Raw genomic sequence first — 15,741 nt, forward strand, 5'->3', positions numbered from 1 at the left:
TAATACTCACCAAAGAGGGCATGTGATGAACCCTTGAGGGAGTATTTAAAGCCCTGTTAGTCACTGTTTAGAGATCAATGCCATGAAAGGAAACTGGCAGCCTGCTCAGGGCAATGATGCTTGTGTTACAGTGCTCTACCTTCTGTCTCACTGTGTACACAGTATCTCAATAGCTCCTTCCAACAACCCCACCAGGCAGGTGTATTTCTCCCTATTTTATAGAAGTTTAGAAACATTAAGGAAATGACCAAGATCACACAGCTAGAAAGGGATGGAAACTGATTTTAGCCTGAACTGCAAAGCCCATAGTCTTTCCACTTTACAAGGCCACAGGGCAGAAAAATTCTAGCCAGTTAAATTATATTAGTACATATAATAGAGTTAAAATGGTATTCTAAATTTAAATGTGCATAGTACACATGCAGAATACTTACAAAACAGAGTGAGAAGACAAATGGGTGGGTGGGTGGGTGGATGGATGGATAGATGGATGAATAGATGGATGGATGAAAAGATAGATGAAAAGATGGATGGATAGCTAGAGTCAGACACAAAGCCCCTGACTTGAGAGTAGAGAGTTAATCTACTTACAGACTCAATGTTTGATGTTCACATGGTAAACCCTGCAAGAATGCTGCTACATAGAGGAAATTCTCTGCTAAAAGCCGTCAGAATGGCTGCAGCAGCTGTCTTAGCAGTTAAAATACAAATAAAAACAAACAAAAATAAATGAAGCTATAATATATTTGTATGGTAAATAATTCAAAAAGTACAAAGCATATTCAATAAAAGTCAGGTTTTCCTCCTACTTCAAAGACTCAATCTACTTCTTTAGAGGCAATGGTCACTACTCTTATAAGCATAGATTTATATCTATACTACACCTGTATCTACATATGTCTGTACATTGATATACTTTTTCTCTGTACAAATAGAAGCATATTATAACTAGTCTGAACCTTGATTTTGCATGACTTTTCAAGTAATGAAGATTTTTCCTGTCATATATATAAATCTGCCTCAATCTTTTTAATAGTTGCATAATAGTTCCTTGAAAAGATGAGTCATGTTTTATTTAAACAGGTTCCTGCTAATGAGACATTTGAAGCATTTCAAGTTTTTTGATACTAAAAATGATACTTTTAATGGAAATAAGTCTTTGTGCATACATGCAAATAGTTTTATAGGATAAATTACTAGAAGTAGATTTGCTGAACAAGTGTATGTGCATTTTTAATTTTGATAGCTATTGCCAACTATCCCTCCAAATAGATTTCACTAGATTACACATTTCCACATACCCTTACACACTTTACAAACTATCAAACTTTTAGCTTTGCAAACTACAGGTTAAAAATTATATCTATTATTTTTATTTGCGTTTCTTCAATTATCAGTGCAGCTGAGTATTTTTCATATGTTTATAAGTAACTTGTGTATCTTCTTCTCTGAACAGTCTGTTCATATCCTATGCACAGTTTTGAATTGAATTATTGGCCTTTTTCTTATTGACTTTTGCATTTACATACTGACATTAGGTCTTGGTTTGTTACACGTTCATGTAAATGTTTTTTCTGGGTTATGATTTCTCTTTAAAAGTTGTCTATAATATTCCTAGCAGAAGTGTTTGATTTTTATAGTCAAATTTCTCCTTTTTTTTTCTTTATAATGTCTGGGCATCAGATGATCTTAATTATTCACGAGACTACAATGCCTGGGTGTTGTATCATATTCAGAGAAGTTGTTAAACTGTCCCAAGATGCAGAAAAGTTTGCAAAAGTATTCATAAAATCTTTCTTCCGGAGCATCAATAAGTAATAAATGACACCTTTCTGGATTTTTTTTTTCTTGAAGCCTGTTGTCAAGATTTTTGAAGTCTTTCAAAAACAGTATAGATAGCTCACCTATAGACACTGTCTTGTGAATATTTAGGACTCCCCTCCACCGCTATTGAGAAGTTGCCACTTAATATTTCAAAGAGAGCAAAGAAGTAGTTTTGGAAGAAACTGTATGTGTGTCTTAATCCAAAATTAATAACCATACTTCACTATCACTCACTGTAGAATGATATCTAATATTGATGACATTCTACTACTTTACAAAATTCTTACCTCTTCATTGTATAATTGATCTACATGACAAAACTAGCACAACAAAAGTTTACCATCTCCATTTTGCTGATATGAAAATTAGAAAAGGCAGTGGATTGCCCCGGCTTACATAGGTACCAAGTAGCAGAAAGAGGCTAGAACTTAGGTCTTTTGATTGTAGGCCCAAAGTTCCTTTAGTGCTGTAGCCTTTCTAGCTCAGCTTACTCACTATTTCTCCCCCTCCTGCTCAGATATTTCAGCAAAGAAGAAAGAGCTCCACAGAACCAGGCTCCTCAGCATGTAATACTGCCGGCTGGTGTTCAACAAGGAACACAGAGCTCTGCTTCTTACCCTGACAGGCCACCTTTCAGGACTGAAGCTCAGAATTGGAGCCCAGATTGATGCCATGTGGGCACCAGCTGATTTATGCTCAAGTTGAAAGACATTTACAGACAACAACTGCAGGAAAAGTGACAGCAGAGACCTTGCTACTTTATGAAGGAAACTCACATTTACAGTGCTGACCTACACATGCAAATTTACAGTGTCAACTGATCACAAGTCTCTTTGGGATCTCACTTCATCTGAGGATGAGCTGCCACCCTAAATTATGGCACCAAAGATATAGTCCCAAATCTTCTGCTCAGGGCCTATGACTCTGACCTTGTCTACTTGTCAGGGAAAATAACAATGAAGGCAGGCATACTGAGCTATCTACTCACATCAGCCACGGTTTCTCTTCCAGCACTACTGATATTTTGAATCACAAAATTCTTTGTTTGGGGGGGTGGATGGCGAGTGAGGGGCTATTCTGTGTACTGTAGGATGTTCAGCAGCATTTAGCAACATTCTTCTACCCACTAGATGCCAGTAGCAACCCCCTTCCTCCAATTATGACAACTCAAAATGTCTCCATACGTTGCCAAGTGTCCCCTGGAGAGCAAGATCTCCAACAGAGAACCACAGAAATAGACCTTTAATATATGCTGTCAAGTTTTTTTTTTTTTTTTTTTTTTGTTTTGTTTTGTTTTGTTTTTTTGAGACGGAGTCTCGCTCTGTCGCCCAGGCTGGAGTGCAGTGGCGCGATCTCGGCTCACTGCAAGCTCCGCCTCCCGGGTTCACGCCATTCTCCTGCCTCAGCCTCCCGAGTAGCTGGGACTACAGGCGCCCACAAACGCGCCCAGCTAATTTTTTGTATTTTTAGTAGAGACGGGGTTTCACCGTGGTCTCGATCTCCTGACCTTGTGATCTGCCCGCCTCGGCCTCCCAAAGTGCTGGGATTACAGGCGTGAGCCACCGCGCCCGGCCGCTGTCAAGTTTTTGCAAAGACCCTTGTCTCTCAGTGATAAGGATGCGTGACTGACTCATAGCTCAAACCGAATGGGAAGGGAATAACTAACAATAAAAGCTACCTGAATTCCCAGCACTTTGGGAGGCCGAGGCGGGCGGATCACGAGGTCAGGAGATCGAGACCAGCCTGGGTAACATGGTGAAACCCTGTCTCTACTAAAAATACAATAAAATTAGTTGGATGTGGTGGCAAGTGCTTGTAGTCCCAGACACTCAGGAGGCTGAGGCAGGAGAATGGCATGAACCCGGGAGGCAGAGCTTGCAGTGAACCAAGATCACACCACCGCACTCCAGCCTGGGGGACATGGCGAGACTCCATCTCAAAAAAAAAGAAAGAAAACTACCTGAATTTGAAGTTTGCAAACAACTACCTTGAGTCATCTGCTTACAAAGGGTGTCTATCTCTCTTTTGAACAAAGGACTTCTGATGAAGAGGATGGAGTGGACCATATCCTTTAATCCATGACATTATTTGTCCTCATCAAATACAAACATCTAAATGTATTTATATATTTTCATTATCACTAGTCCTCATTCTCATTCCCCTCACTCCCCAGTGGGATCTATCCTAATGTCTTTAACATATATCCTTTTGTTTGTGTCTTTGTATAATGTATACTATTTTGAATATATCATTCTCATTTAAGTCAATAGAGTTCCACAATTACTTACTCACAATTCTTAAACTTACACAGCTCTGGACACCAGAAGTTTTCTCTTAACTCATTTAACAGCGAAATCTGACTGAAGCAACAAGGGGTTACTTGGGGTTCTTTAGCCACTCGATGTAACTATTCCTACATTTTGCTGCAGAACTATTGTGCTTGATTATGTGATGCCACCTCTTCCTTTTTCTAAATTCCAAGTATTTTGAATTCCAAAAACAAATCTGAGCCCCCCATTTTTTTCTTTTTCTTTCTTTCCTTTTTCTTTTCTTTTAATTGAGACAGGGTCTCACTCTGTTCCCCAGGTTAGAGTGCAGTGGCACAATCATGGCTCACTCAGCCTCGACCTCCCGGGCTCAGGTGATCCTCCCACCTCAGCCTCCTTGGTAGCTGGGACTACAGGCATTGCCACCATGCCTGACTAATTTTTGTATTTTTTGTAGAGATGGGGTCTCCCTATGTTGCCCAGGCTGGTCTCAAACTCCTGGGTTCAAGCAATCCACTTTCCTTGGTTTCCCAAAGTGCTTGGATTATAGGCGTGAGCCACTGTGCCCAGCCCCAAAGGGTTTTAATTGTCTACTTATACATTATATAGAGAGATCTTACTCTGTTTTCCTGTTTTTACTCAGTATTATATTTTTAATACATATTCATGTTACAGCATGTACATCTAGTCTATTACTTCTAACTGCTGTAGAATACTCCATGAAGTGGAGTCCTACATTCCACTCACTCACTCCCCCAGTAATGAGCAGCTACATTACCTCCAGTTCCCCATCACTACAATGACTTCATGAACATCCTCATACATGTTCCTTTGTGGACCTGTATGAGAATCTCCACAGGATATACACCCAGGGTTAACAGCTGGGTCATGGGTGTGAATATACTTAATCTGGCCAAGGAATGCCAGAATACCCTTCAAAACAGCCATGTCCATCTACTGGCATGGTGTGGTATAATAGATCCTGTAGTCCCCCATTTTCCCAACACTTACCAGTATCCAGTGTTCTCCACTTGTCAGTCTAAGAGATGTAAAGAGATATCTCATTCTTGTTTTCATTTGCATTTTCAGATATAACTGAGCCTCCAGGTATGCTCATTAGTCTTTGGGGTTTCTTCTCTTTAAATTGCTTATTCATGAGCTTTACCCATTTTTCACTAGTGTTTCTGTCTTTTTCTTGCTGATTTACAAGAGTTCCTTGTTTTTAGACATTGAAAAGATTGGCTTTAGACACTGAAAAATATCTTCTCCCAACCTGTCAGCTGTCTGTTCATTTGGTTCATGCATAGCAGAAATGGGTACAACAGAAATCTTAATTTTTATGTAATCCAATTGATCAGTATTTTGCCGTATGGTTTGGAACTTTAGAAGTTTTAAAAAAGTCCTCCCCACTTCTAAGTTTAAAAAAAGTCCTTCCCACTTCTAAGTGTCCTAAGATATAAAGGACAAAGATAGTCCTCTATATTTTCTTCTACTACTGTAACAATTTTACTTTTCACATTTGGTCTTTAATTCACTTCCAAACGGATTCACCTCTGTTGTTTTAGATTGGAGTCCAGTTTTATTTTTCATCATACATTGTACATGTTCTCTTTTTCAAAAAAATTTTTATAGGGAGTTTTTGCCTAGGCTGGCCTTGAACTACTGACCTCAAGCAATTCTCCTGCCTTGACCTTCCAAAGTGCTGGGATTACAGGTGTGAGCCATTATGCCCAGCCCTTTGAGTATTTTCTACTAAATATTGCATGTTTTCCTCATTAATCAGGGAATCATACATATTACCTTATACTTAATACCCAAATATACAAATCTATCTATAATTTCTCTACTCTGTTTCAATGGTCCATATGCCTGATCTGTTGCCAATATCACTACTTTAATTTCTATGGCTTTAAATTATGTCTACATGTGATAGGGTTAGTCCCCCTTTTCATTATTCCTTTAGTATTTTAATTTAAGGCCAGGCACAGTGGCTCACACCTGTAATCTCAGCACTTTGGGAGGCCAAGGTGGGTGGATCACTTGAGCCCAGGAGTTTGAGACCAGCCTAGGCAATAAAACTAGATTCTGTCTCTACAAAATATAAAAATAAAAATTAGCTGGATATGATGGTGTTGCCTGTGGTCCAAGCTACTCAGGAGGCTGAAGTGGGAGGATCACTTTAGCCCAGGAGGTCAAGGCTACAGTGAGATGTGACTGTGCCACCACTATACTCCAGCCTGGGTGATACAGCAAAACCATGTCTCCCAAAAATTTTATTTAACTTAGTCATAGATTTTGTTATTACATCTGTATTTTAGAGTAGGTTTATTATTAAGTTTCTGAGAAAATTTGTTTGTAGCTTATATTGGAATTACATTGAGCATGTGAATTAATGATAAGAGACTTAAGCTTTCTATATAGAGAAACCTTCCACCCAAGCGTATAGAATTATTTAATTAAATCACACTATATTCTTGACTGAACTTTAAAATTTTTCTCCAAACACTATTCTGTAGTTATCCCAGCTCATGTAATAATCATAATAACTCTATACTGTAGGTACTTTTATTATCATCATTTAACAGATGAGTAAACTGAGCCCAGAGAGATAAATAACTCGCCTAAGAACACACAGCAAGTAAGTAGCAGAACCTGGATTAACATAGTTTAGTCCATACTCTTAGCCATTGTATTGCTTCTGTATCTACAGTCAGTTACTTTATAGTTTGGCTGCTTCTATGCATGTCATCTTGTTTTTATTATATTTTCTGACGGATTGTTGCAGAAATTGGTTGATTTTTTTAAAGTTAGTATGTATGTGTATTGTGCGATGTTGTTAAATTATCTTCTTAGTTCTAATAGTCTATTAATTTTTTCTTTTTGTATATCAACTGTAAAAAGTGACAGTTTTACCTTTTCTTTTCCAAGTTTAAATCTCTCATTTCCTTTTCTTTCCTTATAGTGTTGGCCAAGACCTCCATGACAATGCTACACACTGTAAAGTGGTGATTGTGAGCAAAGACTGTCGCTTACAGAAAAATCATGTATTCCTAGAAGAAGGTTTTCATTTTATCTTAGCTAGAGTACATGGAGCGCATCAAGAAACTGTTTCACAAAAATATAAGTTAGAAACTGTGTCCGGTAGCCAAGAATCCATTTTTAACAGATGAGCCCTGTGCTCATCTAAGCAATGGAAATTACTTTTATATAGGAGATGTCCCTTCCAGGGGAGAAACAGCTCAGTTGTGATACACTTGTGTCCATCCTGACTTTAAGTACATTTAACTCCACACTAAACCCCTGTAGCCACAACACAGCTCTGTGCCTGTCATTTGCTTCACACAAACTGCTAAATGCAATTGTTTCTGACAATGGATTACTCTGTATCCCCGGGGGAATTCACAGACAGCAGCATTAGAAGGGGCCTTAGAGATCAACCATCTCTCTTACACACACCTAAAACTCCCCACAGCGGTGCTTCATCAGCTTTGAGAGTGGATGAGCCAACCAGAAGGCAGCTCCAATTATTAGGCCCTGGGGCCTGGGCATAGTCAGGCCCTTTGGAAGCTCCAAGTCAGAGACCAAACACATCCTCCCGTTACCCACGCCTAGGGTGACTAATGCCTGTGGGAAGAACAACTGAACTAAAAAGTCCCACAGGAACCTCAAACCCAGCACATCCAAAATGGAACTTCTCACCATCTCCTCCAAACTCAGTCCTCTTATACAGTAATCCCTGTAAAGCGAGAACAATCTCCATTCCCCATTCTCAGGGCCTTCCTGTCCCTCTCACCTGAGGAGCTACCAAGCCTTGGCCCACAGGCCCTCTGAGAGTCCCTCCTGATCACCCTGTGTTCTCCATACTGAATAAGGACTTGGCCACACCTTGTCAACTCTTCCCTCTGCTCCACTCCTGACCCCTGGATCCATCCGTCACGATGTGGCTGAAGGGATCCTCCCATCATGCAAATTCTGCCACATCTCCCTGCCTAAAACCCAGGAAGACTCCCCACTACTCCCAGCACAGAAGGTACACTCCTTAGTATGGCATCCCCTGCCCTCATGGCACGGCCCCATCCAGCTCTCCAGCCTCACAACCTGCAAGGACACCTAGACCCCCACCTCCCTCAACCCTTCATGACTGCGCTTCTGATCCCTGTTTCCCCTGGCTAAACCCTGCGTGCCCTCCCGCTGGACGCGGTCTAATGCCTACTTGTTTTTAACACTCAGGTTGGGGCCCCAGCTCCCGGGAGTCTTTGCTGACTCCTGGACCCCGTTGCTCCGGCTGAGCGTGGACTCTTTCTCTAGGTCTTTCCTCCCAGGACTCTGTGCATTCATCCCATCGGTAAACTGGATTCTCTACAAGAGTAGTAATTGCATAGTCAGTCAGTTCTCATCCCTTTTCAGGTTTCAGAAAAGACCTGTGAACAAAAGGCATTGAGTCTGATTTAGTGTGGCAATGCCCCGAGGGTCCTGTTCTCCCTGGGTGTCCTGCACCTAGTGCAACGTCGACCTGGCATCTAGTGAGCCATCTGAAGGAACGATGATGAGTGAATGATTTGCCTACCCCTTCCAGTAGTAGGCTGGAGGTTGTGGTTAGGGCCCATCCCTATGCAGGACATGGAAAGTGGGAGGCACTCCTCTCCCTACGTCGGCAGGGGGCGCTGCACAGCTGCGGGGCGGGGAGGCTGAGACAAGGGGCGTCCAGCTAAGGCCGGGGACCCAGGGTGGTGGGCGGGGTGTCTCGCCCGCCTGTGGACCCCGCGAAGTAACTGCGAACATTTCGCTTTCATTTTGGGCCGAGCTGGAGGCGGCGGGGCCGTCCCGGAACGGCTGCGGCCGGGCACCCCGGGAGTTAATCCGAAAGCGCCGCAAGCCCCGCGGGCCGGCGGGACCGCACGTGTCACCGAAAAGCTGATGTAGAGAGAGACAGAGAAAGAGACAGAAAGCAACAGACCAGTGTCCCGGGAAAGTCCTGCCGCGCCTCGAGACAATTATAAAAATGTGGCCCCCTGGGTCAGCCTCGCAGCCACCGCCCTCACCTGCCACGGCCACAGGTCTGCATCCAGCGGCTCGCCCAGAGCCCCTGCAGTGCCGGCTCAGCATGTGTCCAGCGCGCAGTGAGTACCCAGCTGGCCAGGGCTCTGGTTTGCTCGAGTGCGGAGGGGCGGCTGCTTGGGAAGAGGGGGTGGAAACTCAAGTCTGCCTAAGGAGAGACTGGAATAGCAGCAGCCCTCTCCTGCAAAGAGGAATAAGAATAGGGGTCTCACCATGCTCTAAATAGGGCATGTCTCTTTTCATCTCGAAACAGCCTGATGAACTATCATTATGCCCACTTCGTAGAGGAGAAACTGAGGCCCAGCATGGGAGATTTCCTGCTTTTCTGCCTAGGGTCCCTCAGCTACAAACAGAAGGCAGATCCAGATCCTAGCTAGTTGTAAAGTCAGGATTGGCAGGGTGCAATGGTTCACGCCTGTAATCCCAGCACTTTGGGAGGCCAAGGCGGGCAGATCACCCGAGGTCAGGAGTTCAAGACCAGCCTGACCCGTCTCTACTAAAAAATACACAAATTAGCCGAGTGTGGTGGTGGGTGCCTGTAATCCCATCTACTGGGGAGTCTAAGGCCGGGAAAATGACTTGAACCCGGAAGTAGAGGTTGCAGTGAGCCTAGATTGTGTCACTGCACTCCAGCCTGGGCCACAGAGTGAGACTCCGTCTTAAAAAAACAAACAAGTCAGGCTTTCTCACTCCACTGTTTTTAAAACACTGGGTCCCAAGTCTGACTCAGCCACTTCACCACCTGGTCTGGGTTTCCCTCATCAAAAACATGAAGGCTTTCTCTGGGTGATTTTTGGGTTCGACACCCTTGTCCAAGCTCATCCCTAAACCCTCACAAGGAGCTGGCTTCTAGTCCTAGAATAGAGTGGCGCTTTGTAATAACTTGAGTCATCTCTCAGGTGTTGAGGGAAAAGTGTTGGAAATGGGTGGAGGGAGGTGGGTGCCAAGCAGAAATGGATGGGTGAAGGTGGCTAGAATGGAGGGAAGGTGGTGCAGGGAGGCCATCCAGGCTGAAGTTCCTCCACCTGCTCCTCACTTCCCTTCCAGGCCTCCTCCTTGTGGCCACCCTAGTCCTCCTGGACTACCTCAGTTTGGCCAGAAACCTCTCCGTGGCCACCCCAGGCCCAGAAATGTTCCCGTGCCTTCACCACTCCCAAAACCTGCTGAAGGCCGCCAGCAACACGCTTCAGAAGGTGAGCTCTTCCTGTCTTCTCCGCTGTGCACCTGTACCCTCCCTGAGGAAGGGGCCTCTCATCCTACCCTCTGGTACCTGATGGAACTGCAGAGAAATTGTGGAGGTTCATTAGTAGCTGTCAACAGCAGGAGAGGGAACTTTACAAATGGCCCAAGTGTTAAAGAGTCCTAGTGAAATTGTGTCTCCAGAGAAAGCAAGAGTAATAATAAATTATAATGATGTTGGTTTTGGCTATGTCTACACAGAGTAAAGTGGATATTTGCAGTGTTCCTGTAGCCTGCCAACAGAGATAGAATTGTGTCAGGTCCACATGGTTTCTCTGCATCACTGATCAAACCCGGAAATAGTTACTTGGGTGCATACTCTGTGTTGGGGGGCAGGGGTACAAAGATGAAATAGCCTTGTCCCTCCTGCTGCCCACCAGCTTCTAGTTGGTGACACAGTTCCTTCTCAGAGCAACACTTCTCAGGGAGGACTATGACAGTGCACATGCGGCCTTCATTTTCTAGGGAAGAGTTACCTAATTTTATTTACAGCTTCGTTCTTTTAGGTTTCATATTTTAATGTGAAAACCATTGCCGTTAAAAACTGCTCCAGTAGCTATTGCTGCAAAGGCTAAAGGCTAGTGTTTTAAAAGATGTCCTCTGCCTTTTTGATCTCTAGGAAATTTTTCTTGCGTATTTTCTAGCTTGTTGCCTTATGAATATCTTAAAATAAGCTCAATGCCACCAAGCCTTCCAAAAGGGCTCTTTTCCCCTTTCAGTCTTTCATAATGTGCTGTGCATTGCTCCTCACAATTCAATGAATCTTCATCAGACAGGGGGCTCAAGTGAGAACTGCTTTGTTTCCTGAAGAAAGGTTCAAAATGGATAACTTGTAGGTGCTCCAATTCATATGGGTGTTTTTTGTGCAAAAGCTGACGCCTCTACTCCCAGTACAGTCAAAAGATTATAGAAATCAGTGTAATGTTTTGTACATCATTTGTCAAATTTGCTGCAGTAGGAAACAAAGGAGGTAGATGCAAGTGATTCACTGGCCATAGCCAGCCCACAGTTTTGTAGAGTTTGGGCTATATGTTTATTTTTTAGTTTGATGCTATTCAAAAACTGAACCTTTCAATTGAGATTTCAAATTTCTAGCTTCTCTTGAAAAGACCTCAAGAACAACACTGGACTCACACTTCCAAATCTAACTCTTTAGAACCTGCTCAGAATAGTGGCATTGCCTAGGTCTATTTAAACACCTCCAGGAATGGTGTATTCATGTCCTCCTGCTGCTGTCACAAATGTAGTGGGTTTAAATGACACAAGTTTATTATCTTACAGCTCTGGGCATCAGAAGTCCAAAATGGGTCCTACTGGGCTAAAATCAATGTGTCAGCAAAGCTGTAGCCCTTTCTGGAGGCTCTTGGTGAGAATGTGTTGCTTTGCTTTGTCAGGTCTAAAGGCTGTCCACATTCCTTGACTTGTGGCCCCTTCCGTTGTCCATACCAGCAATGTCTGGTTGAGTCTTTCTCATGCTGCTCCCTCTGGACTGACCTTCTACCCGCTTCTACTTTTGAGGACACTGCTTACACTGGATTCACCCAGATACTCCAGGATCATCTCTCTACTCTTAGATCAGCTGATTAGCAAATTGAATGTCATCTACACCTTCATTCCTCTTTGGCAGGTCACATAGCACATTACCAGGTTCCAGGGATTGGGAGGTGGATGTCTTTGGAGGCGGAGCATTGGTCTAGCTACCACAGAAAGGGATTTTACTACTTGTGTCCAAACATATTCTGAATTTTCAGGCCTTGCTTCTTGGCTCATGCTGTTACCTCTGTCTGAAATTTCCCTCCTCCATTGATGACATTTTACTCCTCTTAATGCAGGTGTCCCATCTCTAGGAAGCTTCGCTTCCCTTCCTGCCCCTCCTCAGAAGCTTCATGCCCTTTTCACCATGTCTCACCTACTGATGCCTCCTGGTCCATCTGGGCACTTGTCTGTCTCAGCAGCTAAACTTGCAATCCAGGAGGGTATACATGGTCCTCTTCTCTGTCATGTTCTTAGTACCTAATGGAGCGCCTGGCACCCATCAGGCTGTTGAATGGAAAAATGATCGTCATCTTCAATCATACAGTCCTTTACTTCCTAAGATACATTTCATAATTTTACCCAGCGGTGCTTTCCAACACACTAAGATGACATCTCCGCGTATGTGTGCGCATGTGTGCACTGCAAATTAAATCTCGCTTGTCTTAAGGGTTTGCATGTTTGTTATACCCATCAAGCTGTGACCTTAATAGTTGCCCCTTTAGAAGTTATACTTGAAATAGGTATTCATAGAATACAGTCACTTTAGCAAAAGAAGAAACAGTTTTCACCAGAAGCAAGTGTCACAGTGAAGTGTGGAGGCTGGTTAGCACAGGTTGATGACATGATTTATTGTGTTTACATAATGAAAAAATATGTCATCCAGAGAAACATGCCCCAAGCATAGGGAGAGGAGGGTGAGAGCCAGAATGTAAGGAATCTGTTTCCTTTTGTGTTATGAAGAACCAGAATTTCCTGCAGGTCAAAGCAACAGAGGTCAAGGGCAGCCAGCCAGAGCCTGCCTGGCACCCTGGCGTACCAGCCTTGTGGGGTGCCAGGTGCCTTATCAATGTTATAAACTGAGTTTCTCTTTCATTTTTCATAGGCCAGACAAATTCTAGAATTTTACCCTTGCACTTCTGAAGAGATTGATCATGAAGATATCACAAAAGATAAAACCAGCACAGTAGAGGCCTGTTTACCATTGGAATTAATCAAGGTATAGAGGATTTTCCTCCCAAAACTTGCAGTGTGGTTAAAAGCTGTGCATCAAATCTCACCTGCTTCTAAAAATTCACGTTTCTGGTATCCATCATTATGGGACTTTAACTGGTCCTACTTCCGAAGTTAGATTTGGGAGAAAAATTATAAAAATAAACGGTTTTTTTGCAATAATATGAATATACTTAACACTTACAAATAGTTAACATGGTAAATATTATGATATGTGTTTTTACCATAATAAAAAAAAGTTTGACCTGAAAAGTCAGACAGATTTATACTAAGATTTAATACTTTGATATATGATATTTTTCCCTCTAGAATGAGAGTTGCCTAAATTCCAGAGAGACTTCTTTCATAACTGTAAGTCAAAAAAATGAAAAGTTTCAGCCTGTATGATGAATTCATATCGCTGATGTCTGTTTATTTTTTCTTCTAGAATGGGAGTTGCCTGGCCTCCAGAAAGACCTCTTTTATGATGGTAAGACACACAGCTCTTTCCTCAAATGCAATGGGAGAAATGTTTTTAGCCCATCTCAAAGGATACTTCCCCATCTTGTCATGTCACCCAGGCCCTGTGCCTTAGGAGTATTTATGAAGACTTGAAGATGTACCAAGTGGAGTTCAAGACCATGAATGCAAAGCTTCTGAGGGATCCTAAGAGGCAGATCTTTCTAGATCAAAACATACTGGGAGTTATTGATGAGCTGATGCAGGTAAGACTTCATTCTATCAGTGAGAGCACCTTTTTCATGCTAAAGATACCTAGCCAGGGTCCTCAATAAAGAGGGGATAAAATCAGCTCTTCCTGGATTGGTGGAGGCCTTTTAAAGGCCTGACAGACCTACATTTTCAAGGAGACAGCCTTGAGGGTGCCCCCTATAGGGAGCACAAATGTGAGCGGATGACATTATGAAAAGCAGACTCCAAAGTATTCACTCTGTGGTATCCCCCACACTCTGCAAATGTTTTTGTGCATTTTCTTATGTCAGCCTCAAAACAACCATATGGGATCTGCACAAAGGAGGGAACCAAACCTTAGGAGAGTTAAACCACTTGTCTGAGGCTCTGCCTCTTAAAATCCTTCAAGAGGATTTCACTACACTTACCTTCTCACTCACCTCTAAAGGCTCCAGGATGTGCTCCCGGATGTGCATACAAGGGGCCAGCTTGCGCATCTGCAAATATTGCTGGGAAAACAAGCAAGATTGGTGCCTGATTATGACCCATTGTGAACCAAAATGTGAACCAAATAAAAGAATGACCTATCATCTGGGGCATCTATAATGTTATTCATAGGCAAGAACTTGCTTTGTAATGTTCCGAATCACCGTAACACAGATGCTAATATAAAGCAAATATTTATATAAGCGAGGGTGATTGCTTTGGTGACTAGGACACAGGATAAAAATATGGTTGCAAAAATCATTGTCTGAAAAGTAATTGATTTACTTTTATTCTTTTCGTGTGTGTGTGTGTGTGTGTACGCGCGTGCATGTGCCAGATTACTTGTTTGAAAGGCAATGAGCTTTATCCAAGTATCAAAAAAGTTACCATCTAGAGAGCTGTAGTTGCTGTTTTGTTTTTAGGACCAAGATTTGGGTGATTTGGGTGCTAGAATCAATTCTACCAGTAACCAGACAACTATTCCCAAGCCACTTAACCCCTCTGTGCCTCAGTTTCCTCTGGTATAAAATGGGGTGACTTTATTCTAGCTTTCTTTTAGACTTTTTGTGAGGAAGATATGAAAGTATTTATTCATCAAGGGTGCAAATTATATTGTGTTATCAAATCCAAGTGCTAAACTTGGGAAATTCATTGCCAGGTTTATCTGACACAAATGGCATGTCTTCAGTAAACAGGCCTGTTACTGATAGCGAGTTCTGATCGATAGCAATCCATCACCTCCCTGTGCTAAACAGAAGTGGGCTTTTTAATGTAACATATACAAAATTAATTAGATAGTGCAGCAGATGTCATTTTAAAGGAACTGTTTCTTTCTAAGACACAACTCCCACTGATGTTTTTTTTCTAAATAGTTTCAAGGGTCTTTTCTGAGCTCATTGAAGATGGCTGTGCTTGGAAAATGAGTATTTCTTTTCTCAGGTTCTGCCTGGTAATCTGGCTGAGAGTAGATGTGGGTTGGGTTAGGAGTGGCATAAGGGACTGAGTTGCAGGCTCTGACACATGTACTGGCTTCACTCATTTTTATGAATGAATATTTGAATTTTGGAATACGATATAAGTCATGCTTACTGTTCATTCTCCTAGGCCCTGAATTTCAACAGTGAGACTGTGCCACAAAAATCCTCCCTTGAAGAACCGGATTTTTATAAAACTAAAATCAAGCTCTGCATACTTCTTCATGCTTTCAGAATTCGGGCAGTGACTATTGATAGAGTGATGAGCTATCTGAATGCTTCCTAAAAAGCAAGGTTTCTCCAAACCATTGTCATTTTTATAAAAATTTGAAATGAAGAAATTTTGATAGGATGTGGATTAAGAACTAGGGAGGGGGAAAGAAGGATGGGACTATTACATCCACATGATACCTCTGATCAAGTATTTTTGACATTTACTGTGGATAAATTGCTTTTCA

General features: G+C 42.4%; 1 protein-coding gene and 1 long non-coding RNA gene across 2 annotated transcripts in view; one reads left to right on the forward strand and one right to left on the reverse strand.

The window, feature by feature from the left end:
* Positions 1 to 10,163, reverse strand: part of LOC144339514 (uncharacterized) — a 75,198-nt gene extending 65,035 nt beyond the window's left edge. Inside the window, exon 1 of the long non-coding RNA XR_013414542.1 lies at positions 9,134 to 10,163. This is a non-coding gene — a long non-coding RNA (uncharacterized LOC144339514). The remainder of the gene's footprint in view (positions 1 to 9,133) is intronic.
* Positions 9,083 to 15,578, forward strand: IL12A (interleukin 12A). Its single transcript, NM_001044734.1, is given in 7 exon segments — positions 9,083 to 9,211; positions 10,197 to 10,342; positions 13,027 to 13,140; positions 13,464 to 13,505; positions 13,582 to 13,623; positions 13,715 to 13,858; positions 15,414 to 15,578. Coding segments are annotated over 7 exon segments (762 nt in total). The 5' UTR covers positions 9,083 to 9,093; the 3' UTR covers positions 15,570 to 15,578.
* The last annotated feature ends 163 nt before the right edge of the window (positions 15,579 to 15,741 follow it).

Source organism: Macaca mulatta, chromosome 2, assembly GCF_049350105.2.
Source record: "Macaca mulatta isolate MMU2019108-1 chromosome 2, T2T-MMU8v2.0, whole genome shotgun sequence".
NCBI lineage: Eukaryota > Metazoa > Chordata > Mammalia > Primates > Cercopithecidae > Macaca > Macaca mulatta.